The 13,895-nt window shown below is 45.7% G+C and overlaps 1 protein-coding gene across 1 annotated transcript in view; it reads right to left on the reverse strand.

Moving 5' to 3' along the window:
- Positions 1-5,271: 5,271 nt before the first annotated feature.
- LOC120052524 (neural-cadherin-like) overlaps positions 5,272-13,895 on the reverse strand; it is a 189,751-nt gene continuing 181,127 nt past the window's right edge. Inside the window, exons 28-33 of the mRNA XM_038999491.1 lie at positions 12,946-13,126; positions 10,491-10,657; positions 6,897-7,161; positions 6,162-6,342; positions 5,597-5,715; positions 5,272-5,401 (exon numbers count right to left, since the gene is read on the reverse strand). Of these exons, the coding sequence (XP_038855419.1) occupies positions 5,379-5,401; positions 5,597-5,715; positions 6,162-6,342; positions 6,897-7,161; positions 10,491-10,657; positions 12,946-13,126 (936 nt within the window). The 3' untranslated portion in view covers positions 5,272-5,378. The remainder of the gene's footprint in view (positions 5,402-5,596; positions 5,716-6,161; positions 6,343-6,896; positions 7,162-10,490; positions 10,658-12,945; positions 13,127-13,895) is intronic.

The raw sequence follows: 13,895 nt of genomic DNA on the forward strand, positions 1-13,895 counted from the left end.
CCACAGTCTATACCAGGCTATGGAATATCACAAAAAAAAAAATATTCTGTCTACCACACTCGTAAAATGTAATATAGACACTGTAACTGGCATGTGCATCATGTTGTGTCCTAAGATGCATTCATTTGGAGTAAAAAAAAAGAACGTTATTATACTGAAGAATGTTTGTTTGTTTTTCTGCACCACTTGGGGTTTTTTTGAGTGAGAAAAAGGTTGCAATTTACTAGTCATGAAATACCTAATTATAAGACAAGTGTATAATTCAACCAAGAGCAAAGCATACTGTTTTGCATACCGTATGGCAAAATACTGAAACAGTTACATGTGTGATTTCAGCACGAATCCATATTGTGTAACGATAGCTCGAGTCTTTATGCATCAGGACAGTATATAGTGTAGACTTTTCTCATCTCGGACCCATATGAACGTGGATAGAGGAAGACAAGCCTGTTTTCCCTCTCTCCTCTGTTACCCCATAGTGAGAACATCCCTGTAGTGAGAGCATGGCGAGATGAGAATCTCTAAATAAATCAATCCTAGTCAATAATGAGCAGGCTCAAGGCTATCAAACTATAATGCTGTTTACTGCAGCGAGCCTAGCAGAGCCTGTGCTCGCTCCCTCCATTCCTCAATCTATTACTCAGTGTGTGTCTTTCCATTTCTCTCTTCCTTTACTCGTTCAATCCCTTGTACCTCTAATCCCTTTCGCTGTCTTTCGGTGTCTGTGTACCTCTCCCTCCCTGCCATCCCTCCATTCTCTGTCATTCGCTCTCACTGTATTTCTGTCCTCTCTCATTGACTCTCTCTCTCTCTCTCTGCTCCACTTTTTGCTCATCTCATACCTCTATTGGTTCCAGGTTATCACTCACTGGCTAAATGGTTTGTCATATAACCCTCATTCCATCCCTAGCAATAAGCCAGCTGAGACTCCAAACCCACAGTGTAGACTCCATAGGATAACCCTTTTGAGTTCCAGATAGAACCCTTTTTGGTTCCAAGTACAACCCTTTTGGGCTCCATGTAGAACACTCTGTGGAAACGGTTCTACATGGAAGCCAGGAGGGTTCTACCTTGAACCAAAAGGGTTCTTCAAAGGGTTTTCCTGTGGAGACAGCAAAATAGCCTTTTTTCTAAGAGACACACAGTCCAGAGACACATTTAAAAGGCTCCAGCCAACATCACCGTATAACAGCTGTGGCATTTATGCCTGTCGCCGTGGAAACTAATCCGGATACAGGCAGGACAATAAAGAGGAGACATAAAAGAGGGATATTTTATAGAGCTGTATTCCTCTCTCTCTGACTGAGACTACTTTTTCAACCCCACCTCACAACAGACTCAGACTTTAGGATGAAAAGCTAAACTAATCTGGAACCGAGTGCAGGACTGCAGGGATGAGGCTGAGCCTACACTGCACCCACACATGAATACATACACACACACACACTGGGAAGTCAGACTGAACAGTCTCACTTCCCTGTGTGTGTGTGTGTGTGTGTGTGTGTGCGTGCGTGCGTGCGTGCGTGCGTGCGTGCGTGCGTGCGTGCGTGCGTGCGTGCGTGCGTGCGTGCGTGCGTATATGGTGGACGTCAGTTATCCAGAATTATCAGTCAACACCTTGAAATAGTGGGGAACCAAGCTGTTACATTCCTTTCAACCATGCATTTTCAGTGTGTAGCCTCACTTGCCAGATTTACAATCTCTTAGAACCTGTTGTTACACACACAGCTGGTAGACAACACTCAGTACCAGTGTAGTTAGAAACATTCGCTCTGTATCCCTATAGCTTAATGATGGATAATTGATGTTGTATCTTGCTAGAGATCAATACTTTTTGCAATTAGTCAATAACAGGTAACTCTGTGAATTATTGGACAAACAATATAGGTTATGCAGACAACAATCAACAAGCCGTTTCAGTAACAAAGTAGGAAGAAGACAACATAAATATTACTGATTAAAGACAAAGAAACCTTAAGAACAAAGGTTGAATCAGAACAATGGAAATGACAGAGAAAGATGAGGATATGAGTATGGAAAACAAATTATGAAGACAAAACGGGTTTTCAGAATAGTGTTTTATTATAAATGTGATTAAAATATCTTATGGCACAGAGCTTTACATGGTGACAAAAGGATGCTTGTAACTCAGTCATTTCAAAAGTACATGAAATAGTATCGCTCTACTCTAACGTTCGTCCAACATATTTAAATATTCATTAAAAAAAATGTAATTCTATACACCATACACAGGTAGGAATTTGACAAGTATGGGGACATTTGAGGAGAGTAGCAGTGTAACGGTGTGCGCTGAGAGTCGGGAAGCAAGTTCAGGGAGTGAGTGTTTTAATAAAATAAGTAAATGCCACATCAAACAAAAAACACAAACAACGCAAAGGACTTAACACTGGAACAGAAACAATAACGCCTGGGGAAGGAACCAAAGGGAGTGACATGTACAGGGCAGGTAATCAAGGAGGTGACGGAGTCCAGGTGAGTGTCATAATGCGCTGATGGTAACGAAGGTGTCAGGTGTGCGCCATAACGAGCAGGCTGGTGAGAGAGCACGCGTGACAAGCAGATTCAACTGCGTCACAACAGCATTTGAGCTATTTGGCCGTGGCATAAACAGGACCACTTGTTGGTTCACTGATTTCAGCCCCGAACCTCTCAATTAAAAAAAAAAATAATCGCACTGACAACCATCTGGCGATGCCGCTGAGTAAAATACACTCTCACAAAAAAATGCGTAGAAATGTCTTGCTAAGTGATTCAGGTAGCAGTTGGTGATGCCATTTCATTCAATAAAATGAATTGAGAAGTACATCAATCTCTCCATTTCAGATAAGACATTATTGGACAAACAATGCATTGTATTATGTGGATTGCCATGCGCATTGTGTATTCTAGTATAGTGGTTCGAGGTGCAATCTGGTTTAATTACCATTAATAGGATGATGTGTGTGAGGCCTCTCCATCTCTCCCTCTCAGTTCAGAGTTCTGACTCACTGTGTTTTTATAAGGCGCCCTGGCGTGAGGAGAGGAAGCAGTAAGACACTGCTCGTCAATTCACTTCCACATCAGCAACCCTGAGTGTTTTCACGGATACACAACCACCGAACAGAGCCTGGCACCACGCTGGCCCAAGCAGTCCAGCTCCATGGGTAGCGAGGCTCTTCTCACGGATGGAGAGGTTAGGCCGGCAACCACAGCATGTTACCCAATCAGCTACCCCTACTATGGAGTCAAACAGGGATTTATTCTGTACATTCCACCAAGTAGGGGGTTCTTTCTGTAAATTCCTACTCCTGTACACTGCGGACACCTGTGCCTTTTGCATGTGTCTCTTATCATTGAGGTCACTGGACAACCTTGAAACATCTGCAGACTAACAGACCGTAGTCATACAGTAGATGATGTCATTATATTGTAATCGTTGATCGTGCCCATGACGAGCCCTCTGGCACAGTGGTGTAAAGCCAGAGCATAAGCTCCTGTAGTCATAGGTTAGAGCCCGCTGGATGGCTAAGGGGCATACTGAGACATACAAACAAACATAGCCAGAGGAGAGGCTGCAAGTCTGCAAAAAACAAGGCATTATTGGCTATTCAAATTGTGGGAAAATACACAAATATCAGGAGGTACAGTATCTGGAGAGATGTCCTCTCTGCCCCTCAATATAAGTCACCTTGGCAGCACACACCCGGTGCATTACACCTGCTATTATCTCTGTGGCTCTATGGGCCTGAACAGGTCCTTTAGGGCTACACACTCATCTTTATTTACACACCGATCATTGATCTAACAAGCAAGACCTAAAAGCTGGACCCTTTAACTGAGCCTAACACCACCCTCCTACAAACACCCACACACTGCAGTCAAAAGGCACAGCTTATTCCCAACAAAAATATTTGAGCTTTTAGTCTATGACAGCAAAACTGAACATTGGGTAATTTTCACAGATACAACTTTTTCCCTCTCCAGTATAGTTCTGGCAAGCTTGACTGAGATCTACTTTTCGGACAAGAGGAGTAAGGCCTCTCGCTATTTCCTCCCAGCTGTACAGTAGCTAGCTGAGAACGTGTGACAGAACGGAGAGGTTCCTTCTGCATCCAGCGGAGGAGAGAGGTGGGTGTGAGGAGGAATTGGAGTGGGTGAGGAGGTGGAGGCGTATAGCGTTCGCATCATGCCATAAACCTATTAGCCGTTAAGAAAAGGAAGCCTCAGAATGAGATGCTTTCTGTTCGGCTTAATGTCAAGAGACCCAGAGCCCTTTACCCAGTTATTCAACTGCTTGGATTGACTCCAAACAAACTGGATTGAATGCAGCTGGGAAGAAAACCTCTCTCTTGATACTTAAGTTTCTGTGCGTGGAATGCTTGGCCAATTGAAATTCTATCCAAAGCCCTAGTGCATTGATCTCAATTTCTTTGGGCTTCGGTAAACAGCACATTGTGCGCCTACAAATCAAGTAATGAACACTTAAAAAGCAACAGTGGCTGTGGATGATCAAGGTCATGTTGCCTTTAAAATTAAGCAAAGGTACGAGAGGGGAAATGATCATTTTGAGCTCAGCAAACTGTTTTTATTGGTCTGCTTGGAGCAACGGCTTAAGCTGACTGTCCAATGAGGGTAGAGGGGAGGACGGCGGGAGACGGCCAGCACATTAACACCTGATCTAGTGACGGACTATGACTGGCTGACACTAGATTGACCAAAAGGCACGTATCAAGGTGGACTACTGAGTACTGGTCAAAGGTCAAAAGGGACTCATTTGCACTGCCTGTTATAACTAGAGTGTAAGCTGGACCTTGCTACCACAGCACGGTCCATACGCTGCCCACACACTGTCACTGTTTGACTCAGGCAATTGTTTGACTAGAGGCAATTTCTACTAGACCTGTCAATGGACTTACAGCACAGTGTTCTACTTCAGCTGATGGCCCCGACAAGAGGTTGAACGGGACGGGGAGAAGAGCAAAAAAGGGAAGGATTTGATGTCCAGTGTTACCATGGAGATGACACAGACAGGCAGACAGACAGAGAGACAGATGGACGGAGGGGTGGCAGACAGAGAGACAGACAGACAGACAGGTGGCAGGCAGGTGGGGCGGTCAGTCACCAGAGCCAGAGCAGGCAGTAGTTGGTATAGCTACCTAGCAGAGCCATGAAGCAGATGCAAATGGCGAACAGGGAGCTGAAGCTCAGGCCCACGTCGTCTCGGTAGATGGCCAGCGCCACCTCGCAGTGGTGCCCCCGGTAGCCCTCGGGGCAGTGGCACGTGAACTTGGAGGGCGACTGTGCCACGCAGGTGCCCCGGTGGCACGGCCGACTGGCACACAGGGTGTAGACGCAGAACTTTCCAGTACCGTTCACCTTCACCATGTGGCCAGGGGGACATCTAAAAAAGATGGAGGGAGGAGCAAGAGGAGACAAAGAGAGAGATAAAACAGTGGTTAGATCTCTCCTTTCTGATTTCCTGCTTCTATTTTGGTTCTCCACTGTGTTCTGAGGATAACACAGTGCATTTGTCAAAATCAATGTACAGTATCTCAATGAAATAGTTACTCATGATTTAGACTCTTTTCCATGTTACCTGTATCTTGCTTCTCCTTCTGTGAAACAAATGTTACGGTGTGGTTGCTCTGTGATTCAGATACGCCCAGACACAGAGACATTGGCGTACACACGTATGATGTGAAACCAGTTGGACTCCTGCAGAACTCACACAGAGCATTAGCCAGGCTGACGAGCAGCAGTGAGGATGAGCAGCCTGCAGGCTGTCGAAAAACAACATATCCCTGTGTCTTTCTACAGCCTCTTGAAATCACCACCATTACCAGGATCAGAGAGAGGAGCTAGAACAGCGGGCCTGAGTCAAATATCTGCCCACACACTGCCTGTCAACATTTGACTCAGGCATGTTTACAGCCAGCCCCGCAGGACTGAGGTGTATCAAAGGGCCAGGTTTGTCCAGGCCCCCTGCACTGTGCCTCTTTAACTGATGGGGGGGTGAGTGGATGTTTGTCTAAGATTAAAGGCTGCAAGAGGATGAGCCACTGGCTTCTGAGGCTGTAGTCCTTGGAGAAGACCGAGAGGGCCTCAGTGTGTTTGCATAAGTTATAGAGAGAGATTTGATCATTGTGTCCGATTGTGCGTACCTGCACTCATGGACTCTCCAGAGGTCAACGCAGGTGAAGGGGGGGCTACACTGGTTCCTCTTGCAGGAGTCGGAGGAGCAGCCCACAGAGAGCCCCTGGGAGCTGACCACAGAGATCCCGTCTCTGGACTGGCCATCCAGAGGTACGTATCGACCGTTCAGCCTCAGGTCCCGCATGCAACCTTAAGCGAGAGGAGAGGACAGAATGATAATCAAGCACACACACACACCACTTACTTTCTTTGCCATGGTCTGACACGCTTACACACTAGTCTTTCAGGGAAAAGGCTTTTAAAGTCCATTTAATAAACACGCACACTGTCTGTTTCTGCCCGAGGCAAAGCTGGCTGACCACCCTTGTATTTGCACATTCTACTGTCTCTCTCCCTGCATGTCACATGCCATATCCACAGCACTGCAGAGCACTGCACTGCACACTCTCATAGCCCGCCTCACACTTTATCCACCTCATACTAACCTCCCCTAGGGCAGCCATCATCCCCGTAACTCTAAAGATGCATTTGTGTGAATGATTTATTCACCAGTCATATGAATCATTTATAAATCGGCAATACAATACTTTGTAATCTCACTAAAAAGCGGATAATGAATTGATAAAGCCCCTAATTCTGGCTGCACTTTAGAAAGCTCTGTTCTCCATCTGTCACTAACTGTCTGCCTCGCACGCCCAGCCTAGCCCTTTCCCATCATGCCCCATTCCCTGCAGTCTTCTCACCCTGGAAGCTCTTGTTGGAGCCTGAGGGGAAGGCGTTTCCCAGCATCACCACTGTTGGGTCGGTGATGATCTCTCGGCTCCGGCCTGGAGCCGCGCTGGCCTCCCGTCTGCCCCCGCCCCCATCCAGACGCAGGGTCAGCTCGTTGTCGTGACGATCCATGTAGACCTCGTGCCACTCACCATTGTCCAGGCGATAGGAGGGCAGTGTCAGGTTGTAGTCTCCGTCTCCCAGGTTATAGAAGACAGCCAGTAGGCCCTGGTAGATCTGGAGGAGAGGAGAGAGTTATAGAAGACAGACAGTAGGTCCTGGTAGATCTGGAGGAGAGGAGAGAGTTATAGAAGACAGACAGTAGGTCCTAGTAGATCAGAAGGAGAAGGGTAGAGGAGAGAGTCAATACTTTTCATCATTGAAGATTCCAGAGACCCCTCTTAAGTCCAACCCAACAAACCCCTATACACAACAACCAAGAGAGTTAAGATGCAGTATACATGCAGTAAACAAAGCCAATAGCAGTTGGACAATCCACTCAATAAACCAACATAGCTTTTCTGATACACAGGCAGAGGACATGCATGTGAGGGCAGACAAAAGACGGAGATAGAGGGAAGAAAAATGGCAGGAGGAGGATGATTCTGTGACTCTGGGACCATGAGGAAACAGTATAATCACTGAGGGCTGGCTCTGATAGGACCCTGCCACACACTAACTGAATTAAACATAGCTCCCCCGTAATTGGAAACATCAGGGCCTGGGGAATTCAATACGCCTCCATTTATTCAGCAACTCTCTTTTTAACTTTTCCTCTAGAGGGTGGGTCATCTGGGCTCTATGACATACAATCACTTTCTGGGCTGCTCACATTTTCAAAGAACTTCCTTTCTCTAGCATCTACATCTAACTCTGCGTCTCTGTCTCTGCGTCTCTGTCTCTCTCTCTGTCTCTCTCTCTTTGTCTCTCTCTCTCTCTCCATATCTCTACCAACCTCTCTCTCAGTCCTTTGGCCTATTCCTATCTTTGTTCTTATCTTCCTCGTTCTCTTTCTCTCTCTCCACTCTGTTTCACAACAACAAGCTCCATTGATCTCAGTCCCAATCTCACTGGTAAATCCTAGCTCAACAAAACAACATGACGAGGCCAACTTTATCTTGTCTTCTGTTGAAGCTCACCTTTATTACCCAGGATCCACCAAGCCTGACAGTTTTCATTAGAAAGCAGAATATACCAATGAAATGAAACAGACATTTTGTTTTATGCAACAAGATTCTCTCTCTCCTCAAATCTTGAAAAGAAAACGATTCCATTTCAGCCTGGCTCGAATGCTAATCACTTGACTTTCAGAGAGCAATATTCATTGGAGACAAACGGTTTATTTGCAGCCAGGCACGCAGATCCAAAATGAGGCGAGTGTTAGTCTACGGGCCATTGATATGGTGAGAAGCAACCTTCATTTCAATAAAAAATATTCTTTCCTGCGAGAGGCTCCCACTGAGCATAATTTGCAAACGCTCCATTTTACTCCACCGCTGATGTCGACGTAAACAGAGGTATGAGACGAGAAAAAAGAGAGGAGATGGGGGCAGAGTTTCTCACGTATACCTCAACCTTTACTCCTCCCCCCAAGCTAAAAGGCTAAAACTGTGAACTGCTCACCTCCCGATACACCACCACATCAGCTGGCTCAGATGCATGAGAAAAAGCAGTGAGCTCCACTAAGATGGCTCCAAGGTCGTTTCTCTGATGAACCATTGCTTATTTCAAGGTTTCCTAATGAACTATTAATTATCTTTAGACCTCAGTGGGATGGGGCTTTTACCAGACTAAGCGAGTGCTGCCGAGGCACCTCATGTTCCCCCCCAATTATAGCTGAATGGGAATGTGCTCTGCTTCATGCTCTCTCTCTCTCTCTCTCAGGTGGGAACCGAGGTTCAGGGTGGCTGGCAATTCCCTCTACTGCACCTAGCGAGCGCTGCTCTGTCCCCAATCTGCATTAGTCCGTGAATGCTTATGTGAACTCTGTCTTATCACGGTGTACAGTACATTATCTCTACGTCCTTCCAGATCAGCAGCCTCTTCATTACTTTCAAAAGCGTTCTATATAAACCCCAGCTGGCTGAAGGAAGTAGCTCACTCATTAGACAGTACTATTGATCCATGCTACCTACCCATTCACACACAGTGTGTAGGCAGAGAGAGAGAAAGCCATACAGCTGTCAGACAATCAGAAACGTTTCTGATCTTGGATACACGTGGGATTCAGTGCATCTCTCATAATCTAAGGCATCAAGGCGTAGGGAGAGAGGGCAGAGGACATGTGACCGGTACAATATGCTCCTGAGTCTATATTCAGGCTACCAGACAAGGAGTATTAATTGAGAGGAGGGCTTTTGCTCAAGGCTTCTCCTCCTCTTTGTTTTATTGGTGTTAGCAATGTCAAAATGGCAACTATCCCCCCTGTTGTCTTGCTATGCCATCACCAGGGCTAGAAGTGACAGTTAATGCTAGCCTACCCACTGGGCAGTGGGTCCCCTTACATATCAGAGACGCCTCTCTCCCAAGAAACCCCAGGAGCTTCCATCCCTCCATCAGGACGGAGGACGCGAAAAAGACAGAGGGAATGAAAAAGGAAGTGGGCTACCACTGTGAGGCTTCAACCACACGGGTCGCACTGTGATCTGCGCCAATGAAATCTCTAACCTGCCACTCCAGAGGGAGCAGCACATCCCAGCGCTCTCCTCGCGCCAGTCTGATAGCACTCAGATAACTGAACCAGTGGCGATTTATAAAGGAGAGCGGCGAGAAAAACTAAAAAGCTGCAATCAGCAATCTCAACACGTCACCGTGAGGCAGGTGCAAAAAAAAAAAAAGAAGTAGAAGCTATTTTTCCTAAAAACAAGGAGTCCTTGGAGTGTGAGGCGCATCTCAAGCTCCTTCTGAAAGCCTCCGCACACTGAGCATACGCTCAGCCAAGAGAAACGCATGAGAGTGTAGGGCTGATTACAAGCAAACACCTCGCTATAACGTTGCACTTCTGTTTAGGGGTTAATGTCGGAGGAGGTTTACCGAATTGGTGCATTTCACACTGGCTGCACACGGAACACGCCTGACATTTATGTTCCTGTGATGAATCCACTCCCCACGTTGTGGCATTGTAGCAAAGATATGTGGATGATGGAGAAGGTTAGGGGGATGAGAGAAAATGTTGTAAAAACAGCAGCATACATAACGGATGACACTAATGTCACGATTAACCTCAATCGCGCCGTTGGGATGATGAGAGACATTTTATGGGCACATGAAAGCATATTATGAGCTCCCATGGTTCGGGAGAAACAGAGATTTAAAGACAAAACGGGTGAGTCAAGAGAAGATATAAAGAGAAAGACAAACGGGTGCGTCAAGAGAAGATATAAAGAGAGAGAGAGAGAGAGAGAGAGAGAGAGAGAGAGAGAGAGAGAGAGAGAGAGAGAGAGAGAAAGAGAGAGAGAAAGAGAGAGAGAAAGAGAGAAAGAGAGAGAGAGAGAGAGAGAGAGAGAGAGAGAGAGAGAGAGAGAGAGAGAGAGAGAGAGAGAGAGACAAAGAAAGCTCAGTCTCACCTCTAAGCGCAGGTATTCACTCTGTTCCTTCGACAGTAGGCTGAGGATGGCACTACCATGTTTGCGGGTCCGGACCAGAACCTGTACCTGGGTCCGCCGGGCTGGCAGAGGAGATGCCAACTGGTAATGAACATGACTCCGCCCATCAAAGGAATACTCTGGAACTTCTGCCAACAAAACACAAGACAATGTGTTAGCTAGACATCCCACCATCAAAACAGTACATACTGTATACTGTAGGAGTCTGAACTGACATTCACCCAGAGTGAATTCAAGAGATACACACACTCTACTGCGTCCATTCACAATACTGTTAGCCCGATGATGCCCTCCCACGCCTCAAACTTAGATCAAACACGTGCCCAACCATTTCTTTCATCTTCCATTTGACCACCAGTGAATTAGGCCTCCAATTAGTCCTCCCACACCAAACAGACACACACACACACACACACAAGACAGTTTCTATCTACAAGCCATCAGACTTCTGAACACTTGAACTGGACTGACCACCTGCTCTGATTCTCTGCACCTCAGCACAAATGCACAAATGCACACACACACACACACACACACACACACACACACACACACACACACACACACACACACACACACACACACACACACACACACACACACACACACATCACGACTGCTGCTAGCAGATGTATTATCATTGCAAAACACTGCACAATTTAAACACTTCTCCCACAATCATCCCTTCCCCAAAGCATGTGTAAATATTGGACTATAAATTGTGCCTTCCTGTATTATACTTATGCTAAAATGTCTATTCTACTGAGCCATTTTCTTTATGTTCCTATTCTTATCTTTTATTATTTCTTATTGATGTTGTTTATTGTCAAGAAGGAACCTGCAAGCAAGCATTTCATTAGACCATGTGTATCCTGTACATACGACTAATGAGAGTTGAAACACAGACACACACACACCTTCCCCATGATAGCTATCTGACTGCACCCAGGCACTCATTAACACATTTGATCTCGTTAACATTCATTTCATCTAATCGAACAAATCCAAATCATCAATGCCCTCACGCATGCCCTCCAAACAAGCACTCATCACATACAGTGGGGCAAAAAAGTATTTAGTCAGCCACCAATTGTGCAAGTTCTCCCACTTAAAAAGATGAGAGAGGCCTGTAATTTTCATCATAGGTACACTTCAACTATGACAGACAAAATGAGAAAAAAAAATCCAGAAAATCACATTGTAGGATTTTTTATGAATTTATTTGCAAATGATGGTGGTAAATATGTATTTGGTCAATAACAAAAGTTTATCTCAATACTTTGTTATATACCCTTTGTTGGCAATGACAGAGGTCAAACGTTTTCTGTAAGTCTTCACAAGGTTTTCACACACTGTTGCTGGTATTTTGGCCCATTCCTCCATGTAGATCTCCTCTAGAGCAGTGATGTTTTGGGGCTGTTGCTGGGCAACACGGACTTTCAACTCCCTCCAAAGATTTTCTATGGGGTTGAGATCTGGAGACTGGCTAGGCCACTCCAGGACCTTGAAATGCTTCTTACGAAGCCACTCCTTCGTTGCCCGGGCGGTGTGTTTGGGATCATTGTCATGCTGAAAGACCCAGCCACGTTTCATCTTCAATGTCCTTGCTGATGGAAGGAGGTTTTCACTCAAAATCTCACAATACATGGCCCCATTCATTCTTTCCTTTACACGGATCAGTCGTCCTGGTCCCTTTGCAGAAAAACAGCCCCAAAGCATGATGTTTCCACCCCCATGCTTCACAGTAGGTATGGTGTTCTTTGGATGCAACTCAGCATACTTTGTCCTCCAAACACGACAAGTTGAGTTTTTACCAAAAAGTTATATTTTGGTTTCATCTGACCATATGACATTCTCCCAATCTTCTTCTGGATCATCCAAATGCTCTCTAGCAAACTTCAGACGGGCCTGGACATGTACTGGCTTAAGCAGGGGGACACGTCTGGCACTGCAGGATTTGAGTCCCACAATTTTGTTTCTGGTGTCCTTTGACAGCTCTTTGGTCTTGGCCATAGTGGAGTTTGGAGTGTGACTGTTTGAGGTTGTGGACAGGTGTCTTTTATACTGATAACAAGTTCAAACAGGTGCCATTAATACAGGTAACGAGTGGAGGACAGAGGAGCCTCTTAAAGAAGAAGTTACAGGTCTGTGAGAGCCAGAAATCTTGCTTGTTTGTAGGTGACCAAATACTTATTTTCCACCATAATTTACAAATAAATTCATTAAAAATCCTACAATGTGATTTTCTGGAATTTTTTTTCTCATTTTGTCTGTCATAGTTGAAGTGTACCTATGATGAAAATTACAGGCCTCTCTCATCTTTTTAAGTGGGAGAACTTGCACAATTGGTGGCTGACTAAATACTTTTTTGCCCCACTGTACATGTTGGGCTCGGTGCTGGCATTGAGGTACGTACCCTGCTCACACTGATTCCCAGTGTACCCCGGTATGCACTGGCAGCTGAAGGAGCCCCACTCTCCATGGCAGCGACCCCTAGGGCCACAGGAGGGGATGCCCACGTTGACACAGCTCCCATCCGTAGTCAGACACCCTGGAGAGCTGCCCACAGAGTCCGCTGGAGTGCCCAAGTCATAGAACTGTGTAGGGGGGAGAGATGGAGAGAGGACAGAGATGGAGAGGGGGAGTAGGATATGTACGCCAGAGGGAGAAAGATAGAAAAGGTAGTGTAAGATAGAAATGGGAGAGAGCAGTAGACAGGTAAAAAAAGGGAGGCACGGAGATAGATACAAGTGAGAGAAGGAGATGGATAGAGAGAGGGAAAGAGAGAACGAAAGAACAATTGTTAGTTTTCCAAAAAACTGAGGGCAAAGGTCACCGAAACTTGAGATTTCCCCTCAGCACCTTTATGTATTCACCTTTCATGCAATTTCTTGGAATGTAAATGGCTGGGTTTTCATAGGATCAAACCAATCTACAGGGACACAACGGAGCTGGAGGAGGGCAATGCTGTGAAAGGACAGGAAAACCTTGAAGTCTTAAGTCCTGCTCACAATAGCATATCATAAAGGACATTAATATGTCCAATCTCCCCATTTCTGAGTTACCACCGTTCAGCGGAGCTGGCTGCTCGGTAGCCGTTGAGCCAATGTGCAGCAAGGTACAAATTGGTTCTGACCTCACCATAGAGCTGGGCACTTTAAGTCTGATCCTTCTCAAGATGGAGCTCGATACTGATTTACAGAGAGTTACTACACACACTCAAAGATCCAAAATACATCTCGGTGTGTATGTGAGTACGTGTGCAGGTTTGTGTTTGTTGATGTGTGTGAGATGCCAATCATGATCAAATTTTTCACCAAACATAACTAGCAGACTTTCCCAGTCATGAGTACCCGTCTCTGCCTC

The sequence above is a fragment of the Salvelinus namaycush genome, chromosome 1 (assembly GCF_016432855.1).
Source record: "Salvelinus namaycush isolate Seneca chromosome 1, SaNama_1.0, whole genome shotgun sequence".
In the NCBI taxonomy this organism is placed as follows: domain Eukaryota; kingdom Metazoa; phylum Chordata; class Actinopteri; order Salmoniformes; family Salmonidae; genus Salvelinus; species Salvelinus namaycush.